The sequence below is a fragment of the Megalops cyprinoides genome, chromosome 10 (genome assembly GCF_013368585.1).
Source record: "Megalops cyprinoides isolate fMegCyp1 chromosome 10, fMegCyp1.pri, whole genome shotgun sequence".
Classification (NCBI taxonomy): domain Eukaryota; kingdom Metazoa; phylum Chordata; class Actinopteri; order Elopiformes; family Megalopidae; genus Megalops; species Megalops cyprinoides.
In genome coordinates, this window is record NC_050592.1 from 13,436,624 (window position 1) to 13,456,545 (window position 19,922).

The 19,922-nt window shown below is 39.6% G+C and overlaps 2 protein-coding genes across 2 annotated transcripts; one reads left to right on the forward strand and one right to left on the reverse strand.

Moving 5' to 3' along the window:
• Nucleotides 1–250: 250 nt before the first annotated feature.
• On the reverse strand, nucleotides 251–3,780 carry lamtor2 (late endosomal/lysosomal adaptor, MAPK and MTOR activator 2). The gene is made up of 4 exons (XM_036539281.1): nucleotides 3,605–3,780; nucleotides 3,160–3,322; nucleotides 2,735–2,824; nucleotides 251–1,266 (listed from the first exon to the last, which is right to left on the reverse strand). Exons 1-4 carry the CDS (start codon nucleotides 3,670–3,672, stop codon nucleotides 1,210–1,212), a joined length of 378 nt encoding a protein of 125 aa, XP_036395174.1. The 5' UTR covers nucleotides 3,673–3,780; the 3' UTR covers nucleotides 251–1,209.
• Nucleotides 3,781–13,188: 9,408 nt separating this feature from the next.
• LOC118784459 lies at nucleotides 13,189–16,940 on the forward strand. Its single transcript, XM_036538694.1, has 3 exons — nucleotides 13,189–13,251; nucleotides 13,662–13,722; nucleotides 16,055–16,940. The coding sequence occupies exons 2-3, from the start codon at nucleotides 13,688–13,690 to the stop codon at nucleotides 16,938–16,940; spliced, it is 921 nt and encodes a 306-aa protein (XP_036394587.1). The 5' UTR covers nucleotides 13,189–13,251; nucleotides 13,662–13,687.
• Nucleotides 16,941–19,922: the final 2,982 nt, after the last annotated feature.

Sequence of the window (19,922 nt, forward strand, 5' to 3'; positions counted from 1 at the left end):
AATCTATTATTATACCTCAATAAATGCTGTGTCTCTCAACCCCAATTTAGAGTCTATATAGTGTTAACATGGTGTGAAAAAAAAAGTTATCTTCTACGGTTTATCATGTTCAGAGTAAAAAAAAAAAAAACAAATAAAAAAAAACATTTGGACAGTTTATTATCAAGCAAAGTTTTAATTTGAGTTTATGACCAGAAGACATCCTAGTACATTCACATGTGATATAGAAACATCAGCGAGCAGTAAGTGTCACTTAGTATTTATAAACAAAATAAATAATGCATTACTTCATAGCATTTTGGTATCCAAAATGGGGATAGGCAATTTCAGGAAGCCTGTAGGTGATACTGGCTTTCCCTCTTCCTCAACAGCTGTTTCATTAAATTTTACGTGTAGAGGTGTTAACTGCCAGGGTGTTCCACATGCAAATCATTTGCTAACTGAAAGGTTACTCTGAAACCTGCAGGACTTGAGCCCTTCAGGACGGTAATTGCCCATTCCTGCCCACAAATGTAAAACAGATGTCAGTAGTCAGCCAAGCAGGTTTGCAAAGAGTTAATCATTCAAAGTTTGTGTTTAATTTCCCGCTATGGTTAAACAAGTGGCTGCTTTCCAGTGTACTGAAGGTGGCAAAATCAAAGGCAAAAAAACTTGCAATGGGTCTGTATTTCTCATTTGTGGCCAAATCAAATTTTTGATTTCACCCAAAGCAGCTACATACACTGACAGTATGGCAAAGGTTTGTAGGGCTTCTTGTTTACTACTGTTATCTGCACCATGTAAGCCTGAAGTTGTGGCATTCTTGGAATCTGATCCTTTTCAGAGGATGAGGCAGAGTTGGGGTCAATTCCATTTCAATCCAGTAAATTTGGGAAACTAATTGAAAACACTCAGTTTCAATGATGATTTTTCAAATAACTAAATTATTTCAATTAATTTCATGAATTTGCTGAATTTAAATGGAACCGACCCCAGTTGTGATCAGGGATTTAGCAACACAAGCACTACAGAAAATGTCCAGCAAACTGAAAAGTTGTATATCATATTCAGAAAATAAATCCAGACTGCCCTCTTTTAAAAACCCCATGCCAGAATCAGTCCTTTAGAAAGATTGTTCAATTGTCCCTTAAACTGCTTCACACAGAGGCTTTCTCTCTTGGGTGTTCAGAGAGGAATTTCTACTGATAGTGCTGCAGTCAAAATCTTCCCCTATGATGCAGCCACTTGCGTTAGAGGTTCCTCCAAGTACTGGACAAGGGCTTCAGCCTGGAATGAGAAAACATTAACACCAATGTGAATAAGACAGTCTTACAGTCTTATAAATTACTCATTTGTACCAGAGACACATCTTACAGCATGCTGAATTCCCACACATGCTGGTTTACAGTCATTACCAATACATCACATGGATTATATTAAGCTGTTCTAAATAGTCAATTAAAGACTGAATTGCGATGAAGGAATGCATGTCATAATATACTCCATGACTATAATTAAAATAATGCCTTTCTGAGTGTGAGGGCCTAAAAATATTCACACCATACAAATGTACACTACATCACATTTGTTGGGCAAATTTTCCCTCTGTTACTGCATACAGAGCACCCCACCTCCCCTTATTTTGTGACGCACAAGATGGCCACTCCCTCTTGGAACAATCTGATCTGTGACAGGAAGCTGAACAGGAACTTCACAATAGGAGGGGAAGAGTGGTAAACCATTAAGTGTCCATATACAGGGATCAAGGGTTAAAGTCATGCTCACGGCAATGACCACCTTACCACACTCAACACTGAAACTCTCCATTCATTTAAGGGTAGTCTGGTGATGGAGGTGGAATGCTAACATGAAAAATTCAGAAAGAGTTCACCTACACAACTAAAATTTATTTGTTCAAAAAACTGCATACAACATCAGGAAACAGATTATAATCTGACACATATTTTCTCAAATAACTTTCGAAATTGGATCTGGAGGACACCAACTAAAAGACCACATTCTTCTCTACAGTATACAGAAGTTATGCAATAACATTTAGGCTAACTCTCCCCTAATATACACTATTGAAATTCTTCACATACGTGCAGAATGATGTGTATCACACACAACTACACAACAAATGTCTCATATCCCATCAAGTGAGTAGTGTGCATACACAATTTTAAAAGGTTTGCATACACAAACACAAATTTGAATCATGTTCACACACAAATATCTGAAAATGCATGGAACACAAACAAACAGCCACTTTTTCACAATGCTGTAGTCAGGCGGGAGATGGTCAGTCAGTGCACCCTGACTGGTGTAGGCATGATTTTACATGTAGTATCATTCATTTTCATCTCATCATTCACACTCACCTGGATTGAGTCAACCAGAGACTCAAGGGACACATGATGGTCCCAATGATGTGTATATAATGGGGGGTGGGTAATATCTTTATAATATTGTTTTTTATAGCAAATTAAATTTTCACAACATTTGGAAGTTATTATTGTACCAGTCAGTCAGCAAGAACATATGAAGCATCTCACTCACACATATACCAGAATAATATATGATAGGCAACTGTGAAGAAAACAACAGCTTTTGGAGGAATCCTTCTACAGCAACACTGCACTACACAAATATTGCATTACACAGTTTACGCAGCTATCTTAAAAATACTATCTAACAATTATACAGCTAAACAAACAATATTTATTGAGTTCATCTTGATTTATTTCTGGCCCACCTTGGCTTTCAGCATTCCAAAGCCCACTGTCTCCTTGGCATACATACATAGCAGCAGGTTAGCAACACGTGTGATGGCCACCCTTCCTTCCTGAAAACAGAAAAAGGTTGTCGAACCACTCAAAATATGCAGGCATTCCTTAACAGTCTATCAGTTTTATCCTTCAAGTTCATCATTTACTAAGGAGACATTATCCTGGCAGGAATTTCACTTCCACCATGGTTACAAACCAAGTTCCATAACATTTATGCTACAGTGTGACCCCACTAACCACTCCGCGACTGAATGTGTATTGCCATTGGCAGTAAATAAAATGTCTGTTAAAAAATGCTATAATTTAGATAAGTGGGAAAATTAAACCAGACGTTTTTTTCGCCAATGGCTTGGTGGGAATTTAAAGATCCCAGCAGTGGTCTCTCTCTTACCATACAGTCCATTAGGATAAACTTGAGTTTGTCCTCGTTGAAGGCTTGATGTCCATTCTTGTCATAGGCCGCCCAGATGTTGCTTGCGATGGCCGCTGTGACGCGAGCGTCTGTGTCCCCGTAGCCAGAGTAGGCCAAGAGGGAACCTTCATTATTTAACAGCCTGCATTAAAGACATAATTTTTAATATATTTTACATGACCACTCAAGTTGAACGCTCAAATTGAAAACCTGCCGCGCGAGGTTTCAGGTCTGAGATTAGCAAATTAGTCTCATTATTTAAAAGCCAAGGAGCTGGTATTTAAAAGCCAACTAGCTGGTATTTGCGAGATCCTTAGCTAGCTATGCACACAATTGCAAGTTAATTCTGCTTGATGGTTAGCTTACGTTAGCTATCAACTGTGTTTAGAAGGCAGACGCTAGGTAGTTAGCATATGCTACTTACAAGGTGCTCTGTACTCCGCTTGTGTTTGCCTGACTCAGAACTTGTGTTAGCGCTTTCGGTCGCAACATAATCGTGATTTGTCGAAGTGTATCAATGTATATTTGAAGAATTAATGGCAAGAATTCGCTCTACTGAAGAACCCAGCCTGTTTTCTGAAACCATAGGTGTCAGCTGACTTCTGCATTTACTTCCCGTTTCAAAAGTGCAAAGCATTATGGGAATTACAGTACTATACCTACTTGCGTGCTCACACTTTTGAACCCAAATTTATGAGCGAGGGTGTTGCAGGGTACTGCTTTACCTCCCGGCGGAGTGCATAACTTTGTGCTGTCATTTCCGAGTCTCACACAACATTATTTCGTCCATGTTATTAGTCAACTTCTTATGCAAAATTAAGGTCGATATATGCACCCAATTTATAGGCACTTTTTATAGTCACAATTTATAGGTTACAGACAGTGCGTGAAAGTGACCAAGTCACACCTGATAGGTACAGTGCAAATTCTAGCCGGTGTTTCCAACTCCAATAAAAGTAGCTATTAGCTGCTGAAAATTCGCTTTAAGCATCGAGTGACGTCATGCATTAATTTGCATATCAATCACACTTTTATTTGCATAAACACAAACGAAGAGTACTGCGCATAGAAGTGTTTCCTATCGCTCTCATTGGAGGAACGAGGGTTGTGATGACGCTGCCACTCAGGCGGCGCTGTGTAGTGCAAATAACTACCTTGCACACACTCATGTGAATGCCTTACACATTGACATGATATGATCGCACACATTGACGTGAAACTCTAGAACATATACTCATACTATTGGCTTAGATACATACACATGAAACTCTCTCTCTCTCTCTCTCTCACACACACACACACACACAAATATTAAAATACGTCTCACTTGTGCGAATCCTAACATTTTCACCATCGGTCCAAAAAAAGCCATCATATGTGTTGGCTTTTTTTTTTTTTTTTTTTGCAAAATAAAGTCACTAAGAGGGTCTGAAAAGCTCCATGCACACAAGGAAGAGAGAAAGAGAGAGAGAGAGAGGGAGAGAGAGAGAGAGCGAGCGAGAGAGAGAGAGAGAGACAGACAGAGAGAGAGACTAATGCCTGATGCCTCCTCATATCATGAATTGTACAGAGCAAATTGTGCATAATTAAATACTGGTGTAACATACTGGAGCATGAACTGCTGTTGCTGTGCCATGAACTGTGTGGAGGTCACCAGCACCACCAGTCACACAAGCGACTGTGTGTACAGGTAGACATAATGATTGGTTTCATGGTGCTTACCTTATGAGCTACCCAGGGTTGGACATGACTTCTGTCATGGTTTGCTTTCACAGGATTACTCAGTGCAAAACAATGTAAAACACGGGATTTAAACTTACATTTACACCTTGTCTCAATCTTTAACTTCACACATGTCATAAAACAATGAATCAGTTGTTGAAAATGATTGTCAGGTGCTTGGGAAAAACACTCTTTTGAGCACTCTTTTGAGCTGGGCTGATTCAAATTTTGCCAGACACATTAAATGCATGGTGCATGGTGCAGAATATTCATTACATGATACACCTTCAGAGAATTGCTTGATAGTAATATTCTGGTAAATTCATATTTCTGCCATGTGGGGGCAGTAACACACTCTGTGGCAATGTATGCTGCAAGTAAACAACCCGTGTTGAAATGCATTCTGAAGTTAGAGGCAGTATGTGTTTCAATACCACAGTTAAAAGTGATGACCAATTAGGGTGATCCCTTGATTGACACTTGAGATCCCAACAGCAAAATTTTAGGGGGTTTCTGGAAAAATCTTTAAAAATATATTTGTCACTTGCAATTGTCACTAAAAATGTCTGTTAACCCTTAAAGCCCGACAGACGCAGCCTGCGTCCGAATTCACATCCCTTCTTCTCGGTTGAATTGCTCACGAAGTATTCATATAGGGTATATTCATATAGGGTATAGTTGCCCTATACCCTGTAGCTGTATAAATTAGCTAGTACTGCGTCCTCAAACAGATTTTGCTCTCAGATGAGAACTGTCTCATTGTGGAGCTGTACACGTCCTGTCCCCATACTGTCGCTATAGCCTACTTACTGTATGCACTTTTGTACGTTGCTTTGGATAAAAGCGTCTGCCAAATAAATAAATGCAAATGTAAATGTAAATTCATCGCAAACTCATGCTAGTTGCTTGTCTATGCGACGAAGTGTTGGCGAGAAAAAATATATATTTTTTAATTTACATCAAATTTAATCATAGTTACAATCTGCATACAGCTCTGCGTCCATCTCCACACCCATTACTCTTGTTTGAATTACTTATGAACTCGTCATTGTCATAGTCACATATTTGTACGTACCGAAGTAATCACATTATGAAGACAGATCAAACTTCAAAGTAATATCTTTACTAATTTCTTCACCCATTTTCACACTCCTGCTTCTCAGTTGAATAAGTCACGAAGTCCCCATCGCTTCACAACGTACCGCATATCAAAGTAAACAGCAGAATTTATGATACTAGGTGTTTCGACCTTTGTGCGACAAAGCGTTGTCGAGTAATCCGGTTTTGATTTCACAGCAAATTTCTGCATTGTCTCCAACATAGGCCTGATGACATTACACCCCACTTTATATGAAAAATAAACACAAAATGTATTTGCTTTGCATGGCAATGATTCAAAACTTGTGGCCAAAAGACGTGCGCAGGTATTTCTCCTGGGAAATTCCCGTAATTTGCATAGCAAACTTTATTATGAATAATCGTCACACACGGATCCATAAGTAAAGTATGTTTGTCTGACGTTACCCAAGTTGCCAGATCGTCTATGAAACACAATCTGCACACACACTCCACACACTACATACAATTATTTACTTACTTATTTACTATCCACCCCCGCCGAAAAAAACTCCCATTTTGAATGTTGGCAGGTATGGATAGGGGGGACCCCCCGATTGCCACCGGGTATTTCTCACACTGTGACCAATGGTCATATAAGGTAAAACAGAGAGCTTATCATCCTCAATATGCAAAGCAAACTGCCTCATTGATTGTGAAAAAAGCAGTAAAAACAGTACATCCCTTTGAATGAAATAATGTGTGCTCAAAGCAGTTTTGCCTACAAAAAACATAAAATGCATACCTATAAACCAGTATGACAGTGGTTTTTATAGAAATGTGTGAATTATTGCACCATGTTCAGATGTGGATTGGCATTTTGTGCATGTAATTTTATTCAGGTGTCTTTATTATTATTATACTCACCTGTGTAAATTTGCCTGTAAGTCAGTCTGGATAACAGAAAGTGCCAAATGTAAATATGATGTAGGTCAACTGAGGGAAAACAGGTTTTTGATGTTTTATTTTATAAATGGATAAATGGATGCAAGGCTGTTTTCCAATTCAGTGATGAATAAAAAATTAGTAAAATAAGTTAAAAAAATACTTATAAAAATGTATAAAACTAGATACTCAAATAAAATGTATAACATCAATTGGAGTGATTTAAAGTTTGTCAGTTTAATACCTTTGCATGCCATTCCACACCGTCTGTCTCGCTGAATCCATGTGTGGTGAATTGGTGAGATGTGCGAGGAAATGAACTGCAGCTTGATTAAAACATAGAGGTGTATTCATTGGTATGAATACATCTCTATGTGGCACACAGGTTTTTGAATATAGATTATATCAACACCATATCTGTCTACAGTGCACCTCTTTTTTAGATGGAGCAACTGTATACCATACAGTATAGTGTTAATGAGTTGTGAGAGGTGACATGGAATTAAGGGAATTTTCAGTTGTTTGTTGTGTGATGATTGTCTTTGTGGATTTGCTTCAAAGCAGAAATCAAACAATGGAGTGGATTTATGCTGAAAAATGGAACGGCTCCCTCTTAACTTCAGTTGATTGTCAGACCTGACACACTTGCAAGGACACTGCACTCAGCTTCTTCTAGAATTGGCTGTGCCCCCAACCTGCAACCACACGCCCAGTCACATCATCTGTGCGTCTTGGCCCCTGTGTGGTGGCGCAAGCTTGCTGTTGCAGTCAGAACAGCAGAGACACTGGCTTTCTTTGATCAAAGACTGAAGACCCACCTATTATGGCCATACATCAGGCCCCCTACTAAAGTGTGATCTTTTGTTCCCCTTATGTGTGTGGAATTATATATATGATATTTTTACGTCATGGAATGTATAAGCATTGTGTTAGGAATGGTACAGTCCCTCTGTTATTTATATTGTGTTGCACTTACATGCTGTTTTAGTATTACGCTTGTGATCTCAGCACTGGTGCTTGTTCAAATGTGGTTTGTCTATATAGCTTGTAAGTCGTTTGGGATAAAAGCGTCTTCCAAATGAATAAATGTAAATGTACAACATGTCATGCCACTTTATTAGATGTGTATTGACAGTCTGGATAAGGGCATCTGTTAAATGACCATTATGTAATGTAACTCAAAGTGTTAAATGCTTAGCCATTCTTCAAAATATTTTTGTTGGATAGCATTTGCCTACAGTCAGGATATGTAAACTTTGAGTTTTTTTTTCCACAGTTGAGACAGTGAGATTACATGTGAGTGTAACAAGGGTGGACAGTATTACTGCAACATGAGACAACATCGATAGCAACATAGATTCCTGAATTAATGAACCAGGGAATTTGCTTTACATGCAACTTTGTTTCTGACTGGACTCCTTATAAACAACACATCCCCTTATGAGTTTGTAGATTGCACTGTTGAGATAAATGAGAGTTTTTTTTGTGTGATTGGAATGATAACTCTGTTATCCTCAACAGTTCTTTCTGTCATAGGCAAGGTCGATGCATGAGGCACCTCAGCACTAGTTCTCGTCTCATCTGTTTCCTTTTCTTCCAAACAATCAAATAAATTCAAGGGTAAGCTATGTGTACTGTACATACTCAGAACACAGTTTCCACTCTCATGCACGCTCTCAGTCTTCCACTCTCTTGCTCATTTAATTCACTCCCAATCTTCATTTATGATAAAACTGTTGTGGATACTCACTAATGTTTTTCCATTGCTGTTGTGACCTCAACCCTTTGTTCCTTTCAGTTTTAGCACATTTCATATTAAGATTGACTGTTTGTTTTTATTTGAAAATTCTGTGTTTATACAATGAATGTAAAGAAGATTAATGAATTGATCGATTTATCTGTCACTTGATTGACAGATGCAGCTGCTGGTGAATTGCACTGAGAAAATCTCAAAATGAAGGAAATAAACAGATAATGCTCCTTGCACTTGGCTCATCACATGGTCACATATACTCCCCATACAATGGTTTATTAAGCAATGTTCTGGGCAGTGGTTTCAACCTGGGATCCACAAGACCAGCCATAATGTAAGAATTAGTGAAAGGTAGACTCAAACTGTGTATTCAAAAACATCAATGCGTAGACAGTGTTCCAAGCTTTAGATCAAACATGCACTGCATGCTTGCTATTAAGTTTCCTCACTGCTTACCAAGAGCCTGTACACAGTGGATCACTCAGGGCAGTCGTGTTGAGTCCTCCCACACTGCTGGTAGCCTCTTACAAAAAGTATGTTCCCACTGTAGCGACCAAATTCTGCTGATATTGTTTGACCTATATGAGATGGAGTCCTGTTGTATAGGTATCCCATGCATCCAACATTATCTCAGACCAAGCTGGTCATGTGCATGATGTAGTTTGGTGTTGTTTTTATTAGCTAATGCACAAATGCTGGCATGTGTCATCAGTTCACATTGCTATTTAGGGCCGGCACTATGGAGGTGTTTAGGAGTGCGTTGCACCCCCAGACAGACCTCAATACACCCCCCAGTTGTCTCCTTATATCCCAAAGTCTACATAGTATTTATTATGTTTTTTTTAAGATATGAAGTTTTGTGACACCCCCACCCCCTGTATTTTGAAACCCCCCCTGCACCCATCTGTATTTTCTCCTGACAACGAGCCTTTTGCTACTTCCCTGGCACTATCTGACAAACTCTGGTACCATGCAGGACAATGCACCTAATGTGTACGTAACTACTTATCAAGCATAGCCATCACCATACTATTTGCATTGTGACAAAGAGCTCCATTGAGAACTTGCAACACTTCAACAACTAATTTAATGCTCTGGTATTTTAAAATATTACTTACTATGTGGTGGGTATTTTTTGTTTGTTTTACAACTTTTTTTTTAATCTCTGCCATAAAATGTCATTTGCCACATATAAACCTTCCTATTTGTTTTCCATATGCTTTTGCTTAGACCCTGCAATTTTTGCTTCAATCAGGTTTTATTACAGTTGCCTTTAAGGTTAGGTGGCACCTGCTGTAAAAGAGACTCCACCACCCATGATATAATATTAAAAACTAAGCGACTTAGAATTAGTGCATCAATCAGGTTTAGCAGACTTCCTCATAGGCAAAAGATCACAGTAGGAATCCAAATTAATTATTTACAGTACCATGCTCCTGTACTGTATATCCTGCAACAATAAAACAGAAATCTGCAAACAAAACCTGCAAAATAGAGACAGGGTTAGTACAGAAAATTGTTTTAATAGAAACCTAACAGAAAGGTTACACAATAAGGGACAGGTGAATTCTGAAAAGGTGGGTTTTCAGGCTCCTGCGGAAGAAGGAGAGTGATTCCGCAGGTCTGATTGGGTGAGGAAGGTCATTCCACCATCGCGGAATGAGGGCAGAAAAGAGACGTGGCCGAGTGGAATGGCTGCCAGGTTCCCGAAGTGAGGGGACCGCCAGCTGCCCAGAGGAGGTTGAGCGGAGAGATCTGGTTGGAGTGTATGGAGTGATCAGAGACTGAAGGTAGGACAGAGCAGAGCCTCTTGTGGCCTGGTAAGCCAGCACCAGTGTCTTAAGCTGGATGCAGGCTGCTACCAGAAGCCAGTGAAGTGCAGTGAGTAGCGGCCTGACATGAGAGTGTTTTGGGAGGTTGAATACCAGGCATGCAGCAGCATTCTGAACCAGCTGAAGCGGCCTGATAGCGCAGGCCGGTAAGCCAGCCAGTAAGCCATTGCAGTAGTCAAGGCGGGAGATGACTAGTGCTTGAACTAGGAGCTGGGTTGCTTGTTGGGTAAGGAAAGGGTGAATCCTCCTGATGTTGTAGAGGGAGAATCTGCAGGACCGGATGACCGCCGTGATGTGGCTTGAGAAGGTTAACTGGTCGTCCAGGGTCATGCCCAGGTTTTTGGCTGACCTGGAGGGGGCCACCACAGAACCTTCAATGGTGATCGGAGCATCGATCATTGGGGAGTTCTTTGCTGAAAAAAAGAGAAGCTCAGTCTTCTCCAGATTGAGCTTAAGATGGTTAGTGGAGATCCAGGAGGTGATGTCAGCTAGGCAGGCTGCAATGCGTGGCTGGACCTGAGACTCGGAAGGGGAGAAAGAGAAGAACAACTGTGTGTCATCTGCGTAGCAGTAGTAGGAAAGACCGTGGGCAGAGATTACCTGTCCAAGTGATTTAGTGTAAAGGGAGAAAAGGAGTGGGCCAAGTACAGAACCTTGTGAGACCCTGGTCTGGAAAGGGCGGGGGAAGGAGACTGATTCCCTCCAAAATACCTGATAGGAATGGTCAGACAGGTAGGATTCGAACCATGTGAGTGCAGATCCTGAGAAGCCCATCCCAGCAATGGACGAGAGAAAAAGGTGGTTCACAGTGTCGAACGCTGCGGAGAGGTCAAGTAGTATGAGGACAGAGCTGGGTGATTTCGCTCAGACCAAGTGAAGCGCTTCTGTGACTGCGAGGAGGGCAGTCTCAGTGGAGTGGCTGGCTTTGAATCCCAACTGGTTTGGATCCAGGAGGTTATTCTGTAGGAGATAGGGAGAAAGTTTGTTATAGACTGTGCGTTCTAGGATTTTTGAGAGAAATGGTAGAAGAGATACTGGATGGTAGCTTTGACATCAGCTGGATTTAAAGTGGGTTTCTTTAGCAGTGGCATGACACGTGCCCACTTCAGAGCAGAGGGAATTACACCAGTAGACAGGGAGCTGTTGATTAAGGAAGAAATAAAGGGAAGAATGTCCTCAGAGATGGACTGAAAGTGAGAAGAAGGGATAGGATCAAGAGGACAGGTAGTGGGACGGTGGGATTTTATACCACGTTATGATATATTTACACATAATTGCATTGCTCCAGTGTGGTTTTACACATTCCAATGCTGATGTTCATTGGTAAATTCAGTGTTACAGTACACTAGCGAGTCTTGAAAAGTTGCTTTGCAGTTCAGTGAAATGTAATAAATTATATTATAACCTTTGCATGCCTCTGTGGAGTCATGTCTTGTGAGCTCATCAGATATTCAAGAAAATGAACTGCAGCATGATAAAAACACAGAGCTGTATTCACTTCATACCGAATATAACGAATAACTTTTTGAATATAGATTACATCAGCATCATATTAGGATAGTCTCTACTGTGAAACTCTCGTGTCAGTGGACCAACTGTATGCAAACTATACAGTACAGTATGGACGAATTCTGTGAACCAAAGCACCAAAGGGTCAGTATTTATTGTTTCCAAGTAAAAAATTTTATCCATGCACAAGCAATGTTCAGGTAGAATTTTTATTAATTTATTAGTTATTTATTAGTTATTCACTATATATTTTTGATCACAATTTTCATTATAGTCTGGAATTTTGATCTCTACATTGCTAAAGATAAAAGACTAATCTAAAAAAAAAAGAATTAAAATGAGAAAGATACTTATTTTAATTTTCACAGAAAAGAACATACATCTCCGTTATGATCTCAATAGGATTTGCCAAGAGGTAAAACTAAACAGCCAATCAAGTAAATTAACCATCAATGAATAAATGAATAGATTATCCAATTAACACACTACTCATTTCGCATTCATTGTATTTGTAACACATCTTCTCAAATACCAAAATGTTAGTATTGAAAGGACAAACACTGAAAATCATAGTTTTGATTCTTGGTGGAGGAAACAATAATACCTAAGTAATTACAATAAATGACAATAATTACCATGAGAAGATTTTATTAAAGAACATACTGTGCTCAGTTAATTATGTAAAAGCAATATTCACAAAAGGAATATATGATTATGAGGGAGGGAGAAGGAGAGAAGAATAAAGATGGTGCTGTAGTGACACCTGCAGCCCCAGCTCCTCTGTGATCTCAGTTCCAAACTGTCCCCTCTTAAGGGGATCTGAGGGTCTTAGCCCAATCAGTGTCAATGAAATTCCCAGTATGTATCTCTGACCTGCTTTGACATCGCAAATGAAGTAAGAATGCAACACAAAATCAGGATACAAAATCCTGTTGAAGCACATTTTAATGCCTGCCATTACTGTGTGTGCATGTGTGTGCATGTGTGTGAGAGAGAGAGAAAGAGAGAGAGAGACAGACAGACAGACAGACACAGAGAGAGAACGCATGGACATGTGCATGTGTCTTTGGAAAAAAAATGCCCATGGTGTGCTTTTCCTAAACCCATCCCATTCTGTAGTAATCCTATGCAAATCAGCTGTGATTGCACACCTACTGCACATACAAATAAAGACACATTGCTGCAGGTCAGCACTCTGGCAGCAGAAAAAAGTTAAGTCGGTTGGGTTCATCATTAGGAGCTCCATACATCCAGGTGGGTGTTCTTTTCTGGGTTTGGGCAGCAGGGGAAAGGACAATTTTGTTTCATATTAATCAACTCAACCATTATTCATCGTTTGTGTGAATACGTTTATTTAAGAGGTGAATTTTGTTCAACAGTGAAAAAGAAATTCAAAATCCCAACTACTGTACATACTGTAATATTATCGTGTATTGTGAAAATACTAATTCTTGTTTCTTTTGTAGCATGTTTTAGAAAAAGTCAGAATATCGGATACCAGTCTGATTTACACCTAAATACTTTTTTTTGCTGAAAATTCAGATAAGATTAATTTTAATTGTCCTATATGTAAATAATTTAAATACACCAACATCACACCTTTAAGGTATTAATACTCTTCCTTTTCCCTTGACATATTGCACTGGCTCCTGTTGTGTTAACAGATTCATTCTTGTGGTCTGAAATTACTATGGAGTGCCACCTGAGTATTCATCTGTTCTTTATGTAAGTATGTATAAAAATACTTTTCTCAGCAAAACTAACCAACAGTCACATTTCAGGTGCTGGTTTTCATTCCAAATTAACTCAGATTTGTTTGAGCTTTTAGCTGAATACTGGATGTGGATTTCTCTCTTGTCAGTTATCTGAGAGTTCCTAAAAGAGAAAGACAAGCACGGGTACTCCTTAACTGGATCTCGCTACCTATTATGGTTGTTTAAAAAACTGATAGCTTGGGATCATATTTAATCACATTGATTACAACAAATTTGTGATTATTACAAAGGGCGTACAACAATTAATTGAATAGCTATATAATTTAATTCAGTAGGCTGCCATATAATTGTTTGGAGGGAATTTACATTTTGTCACTTTGTACATACTCTTTTCCAGAGTCATAGGGACAGGAGACAATTTAGACCATATGCGAAAATGTGTCAATCCATCATAGTGCTGTATTAACTAGTGCTACAGAAAATACTTATTCTACAATATGACATACCCTCTAGTAATACAACAATTTGAGTCAGGATTGTTTGTAATAACATCTGCAATAAAGCCAAGGTGCAATTTGAAGAGGTAGGTCTTCAGTCTGTGATGCTGTGATGATTGTCATGGACTCATGGGCACTTATTATGGATTGTCTTGATGGCTATGAGAATCTCACCACACCGAGGACTGAATGGACAAGAGGCGTGACTGAGTCATTCGACACCGTAGGGTAGGGGTGACCTGGCATGGGGAGATTGCAGACTGGAGTGATCATGCTGATGTGTAGGGTCTATTGATTTGCATTTATGGAGGAGCCATTCCCACCCTGCCAGGTAATACCAGCATTCTGAAATGAATGCAAGTCGTCATCAGTGTGCCAGTGGAGGGAGATTAGGAGTGGTGAGATGCAGGAGTACTTGGGCAGAGACGAGTAGCAGGGTTCTGGAGTAGCAGAGTCTAATCACATATGCAGTGAGACTCATAAAAGGAGGGAGCTGTAGTAAACTGTACAAATTGTACAAAATTAATTTAGTTATTTCAAATTGTACAAACTTCCACTGTTTTTTGAAATACCTTTACAGAATGTTATGTTCTAGCATTCAATTTACCTTTTTTGTCCAGCTTTAATATGCTCCTTCTATTTTGATCAATTACAGTGGCGTCGTTAGGTCCCATCATTCAGGGCTATAGCCCCGATTATTTTAAGCCTAGCCCCAAATATTTTCGCCCTGAAAAAGGAGGTGTTTATAGCAAAACAACCGACAGACTGTGTAAAAGAGTGAAACTTGACTTGCAGCGTCCAAAGGTGTGATAATAATTAATTATAAAGGTTGATATAGCCTCCCCAACCTACCAATGCCGATCTCCCTCCAATAAAAAAAAGACAAGCCCCAGGCAAACTTGACTTAGCCCCTGATCTTTTCAATAGCTAGAAACGCCCCTGATCAATTATATTGGTGTGACTGTGAAAAAAATCAAATGTTGTAATGAAACAAAAATGTAGGCAAGGGCACACATTCTATGTTGCTTTTATGACATTCTTCAATAAGGAGATAATAAACAATGTTTATAATTACACACTTTTGTGAGTGGTTCCTCATAGTGAGACAATGAGACTAATATCTATATATCTATATATATCTATATATATATATATATATATATCACTAGTCTTTTCAAAAAAATATTGGTAAAACAAGGAAGAAGGGGAAAGAAAGAAAAATGGAAAGGATTGTGGAAGTAGAGAGTGAAGCACTGGTGGACATCTTATAAGAAGCTGTATGGAATCTGATCTCAGAATCATTGCATTGTCTCAAACAGAGCTCAAGAAAGTGAATCTAAGCATCATGTATGCCCCCTAGTGGACATATATGAATATCTGTGTATTAGAACATGTCACAGACCAGACACTGCACAAACTTGCTAATAAATTAAAGATATCATTGCTTTACTTGAATTAAACCACATGGATTTTATACTATTATATATTTTATACTAGGTATTTCATACCTTTGTTACATGCTGCTGAAAAATTCAGTGAGTAAATTATATCAGATTCTAACATTAATGAACATGGCCTCACAGTAAATCTTCATTTGGCCAGGCAAATATTGATTCCTAATTATACAGTGCTTGCATTTCACTAAAATTATTTTACACTATTTTGGTAAGTGCATAAAAAACACTCCTTAGTGTCTGAATCAAATTTCACTCAGATAAATCAAATATTTCTAGTGTTTCTGTGTACTTAAAGAACTTATCTTTGTATATTAACAATAAATATTGGTCATACTATTAGTAATAGTTTCAGGTAATTGGTCATGCTGCATGTTATTTTTTCTTTCAGAATCTACATCATTGGCTGTGAAGGAGGCCCATACTTCAATGATGATAAAGGTCTGACTCTCCACGACAATAAGGATTTAGACTGGATGGCAAAGCGTGTAAACGACGAAACCCTGCTCTCAACAGTCACTATTCCAGGCACCTATCAAAGCATGAAAATAAATACATTCGATCAACACCAGGTGTGGAAACTGGAAAAACAATTTGAAGCAGGGGTCCGATTTTTTGATATCAGCCTGAGTGACAATGTTGTTAAAGATGGTTCTCCCCGAAAAAGCATGACATTTCTAGAGGTCATGAACATCATGATGTCTCTCTTAGCTAAACACCAAAAAGAAACAATTTTGTTGAGGCTGACCCCAGAGGACAAGAAGTCGACAAAGGCTGTTGAAGCTTATATACAAAGTCACAAAAACAAAGTGTGGGATGAAGCAACTATGCCCAAAATGAGTCAAGTAAGGCAGAAGATTGTGTTTGTTCAGAGTCCAAAGTTCAACAAAGGACTCATGGTGCACAGCACTAATGTCGGTGAGAAGAAGTTCAAGTCAACCGGTGAAAACATGGAAAAGATAAAAAAATATCTGCAGGACGCAAAGGATAAATGTTCTCAACATTTGGCGTTGACTGAAACCACTGCAGAAAAACTGTTTAAATCTGCTAGTAGTGTTGCCAAAGACTTAAATCCTGAAATCCATAAATACCTGGCTGACCTGCTGAAAGACCCAAAAAAACCAAAATGTTTGGGGGTGATCTCTGTGGACTTCCCCGGCCCAGATCTCATCAAGACCATCTTCGATTTCAACAGCGATTCGGGAAGCTCGTCTGATGGCTCTGCCGGAGCTGAAAACGCAGAAGCTCCTCCCCCACCTGAAGCTGAAGGTGAATAAGAGATTGGTCCCAAAGTCTGAGACAGGAATGTTGACCTATCTAGTGAATATTTGCATTGCTTTGTCCTTGGGAAATTATGTTAATTTATTTAACACAGCCTTTGTGTATGTAATCTATACATAATTAGCGGGTATGGATGCTCAGAAAAAATATAGATAAATAAATCTCTGTCATAGCACACTCTGTCTTCATCCATTCTTTTCTTCAGTCTCAGAACAGTCAACAGCCACAAAACTTCTAATAATCTAAAAAAAAAACGGTCTCTCTTATTCTCCACCACAGTACACACACAATGGGGGTTGGCTCATGTGAAAAGTCAGAGAATTTTGTAGTCTGAAGTCATAGCCCTAACAAGGTGATGATTTTTAACAAGCTGCTACGCCACTACTATCCCATGTGAAGCTGCTTAATAGCTAGCTTGCTAAATAGCCATGCACAGTAGCTAGTGGTAGAAAGAATACTAGAAAATCCTCAAGCTGAAGTACTGTTACTTCAAAGAAAGCTTACTTGAATAGAATCAAAACAATTCGTCGCTATATTGATAAATGAGCCACTTGAGTTGGAGTAAAAGTACGTTAATAAAAAACTTTAAAAGTCTTTTGAGTTACAGTTTTGGAGCGATTTACCACGAGTTCTAAATTACTCTTGTGTAGCTCATTTCCTGTACGTTATTGTCCTGTGTCATGTGCATCCATCAAAAAGGGCGAGCACAGACATGCTTTGTTTCTTGTACCTGTCATATTCAGTCACATGTTCAACCTCTCATCCTTTGGTAGTTGCCTCCCAAGTCCTCCTTTAATATGACCCTCAGTCAATGTGCAAGCAACCCAACTGAGCCTGTGTAAAACTCTCTTTGGTCAACAGGCGCAGAAAAATTCTAATTGGTCAATTTTTTATTTGATTTTATTTGATCGAGTAGTGACTGATAAGTTGAGTAACTTGATGCGGCAATGATGTGGCTCCAGTTATTTCCTGTGATAACTGACAAAAACAAGGATTTCTTTTCATACTGTGAACCAGTGTTTGGCACCTTTGATTTTTTTCTTGAAATATATGCATGTTTTATAGTGTTACAATAAACTATTAAATATTTTGAGGAATCGCTGCTGGTTTTCAATTTTTGCAGGTTCCACTACAAAATGGCATTTTCATATGTGGGCTACCACAACATGTTGAAATGAATTTATCTACATATATCAATTTACATGAATAATCAAAATTCTATGGCAGCTCTGATGAGCCATCAAGAGCACTGTAGCATGGCCTTTCCATAGAGATTGTGTTTTAGACTCATCACTTACAGTACACAAGCGCAGTTAGATTTTTCCCTAATATATATCATTCACTTATTTTTTTCCACTAAGTCTATGATGTGTTTGGTGACCCGCAGAACAGTTCCTCCCCTGATACTCTCCTCTGTGGGAGAGGGGCCTGCATAGGAGAGTATGCTGCAGTTCATCTGCCTATTATACAGCTGTGGCTTTGCCCCATGCTTTCACATGGCTTTTAATGACCAGTGCACCTCACTGGAAACCTGAGGATCAATGGATCAAAGGAGTAATGACTGCCACTAACAACCTATCTGTGTTTCCTCCTAACAGATACAGAGGATAAGCCAGCAGGTCCGCCACCAGCAGACCCTCATGTGCCGCAACCTGACTCTGGAATTGGCCCCAAAACTAAAGAAAAATGTTGAGATGTATTGAAACAGATGTGACACCTGGGCTTCAGCTTCAAACCCTACAACTGATTGTTCTATCAATGAGTCAACAATTTAACTGCGCTCTCACCATCTGTCTCCATGTGTGCCATGCAAAAGCCAGGGTCACACCAGTAACCCTGTGACTAAGGCAAAGCACTAAAAGCCTGTCTAGCCCATCAATCCTTGATTAGCTTATTGTTTTCTTCTCTGCTCTACATAAAGTTTTCCTGTTCTCATTTTTTTCTAGTTTTTCCCCAATGCTATGGGTGGGGGGGGGAATGATCAGTAGACTGGTTTGGGCATGATTTTACATGTATAATCACACAAGAACACACATCTGGAATCCCTGAGTCAGAGACTCTGGAACTCATGATTGTACTGTTAGTCAGTAAAGACCATAGAAAGCATCTCACTCATTCATACACCAGAAAAATATATGATATGCAACTGTGAAGAATACAGCTATTAAAGGAATCCTTCTACAGAAACATTACATTAGAAAAGTTTACACAAATTAGAATTCTCGTCTACGAATCATACAGCTATATAAAAGGTATTTGACTTCAGCTTGACCTACTCCTGGCCCCCTGGTTCCTGGCTCCTGGCATTCAGCATTCCAAAGCCCACTTTCTCCTTGGCCTACATACACAGCAGCAGGTTAGCAACATGCGTGATGGCCACCCTGCCCTCCTGAAAATGGAAAATGATGTCAAACCACTCAAAATAATCAAACATTCCTTGACAGTCTGTCTGTCTTTATCCCTCAGGTTCATCATTTGCCAGGGAGACATTACCCTGGCAGGAATTTCACCTCCCCCATACTAGTTACAAACTAAGTTCCACAAATAAAATCACTAAGCGGGTCTGAAAAGTCACTAAATATAGCAACAAAGCAACACTGACTCTAGCTCCATACACATGCAGCAGGCAAGTGGGCCAGACAGGCTGTCACAAGGACATCTACTGGTTGTTGCAGGAAGCCATCTCTGAAACCCTGACCTCTCCTCCTAGGAATGGCTCCCAACATTCCTCCAGGGCGGTCAGGGCGGCACTGGTGGAAGTCCCTAATGAGGTCCGGGCAAGAACGTCCCTAGCAGGAGCCCAGGAGCACTCCTCCTGGCTATAACCCTCCCAGACCACCACAAATGGGGAACTCCACGGACCTGGTGAGAATCCAAGAGGCGGCTGACTGTTGGCTGGTTGGCCTGCGATGATGCGTGGCAATCTTGCAGCCAACGACAACAGACAGGAGACAACAGGCTTGAGGTGTGAGACATGA

Coding starts and splice junctions, on each gene's coding strand:
- lamtor2 (XM_036539281.1), bottom strand. CDS start 3,672: ATGTTGCGACCGAAAGCGCTAACACAAGTTCTGAGTCAGGCAAACACA. Junction 3,323..3,604: donor AGCGGAGTACAGAGCACCTT/GTAAGTAGCATA, acceptor TCTTTAATGCAG/GCTGTTAAATAATGAAGGTT. Junction 2,825..3,159: donor TTATCCTAATGGACTGTATG/GTAAGAGAGAGA, acceptor TTCTGTTTTCAG/GAAGGAAGGGTGGCCATCAC.
- LOC118784459 (XM_036538694.1), top strand. CDS start 13,688: ATGGAGTGCCACCTGAGTATTCATCTGTTCTTTAT. Junction 13,723..16,054: donor AGTATTCATCTGTTCTTTAT/GTAAGTATGTAT, acceptor TTTTTCTTTCAG/AATCTACATCATTGGCTGTG.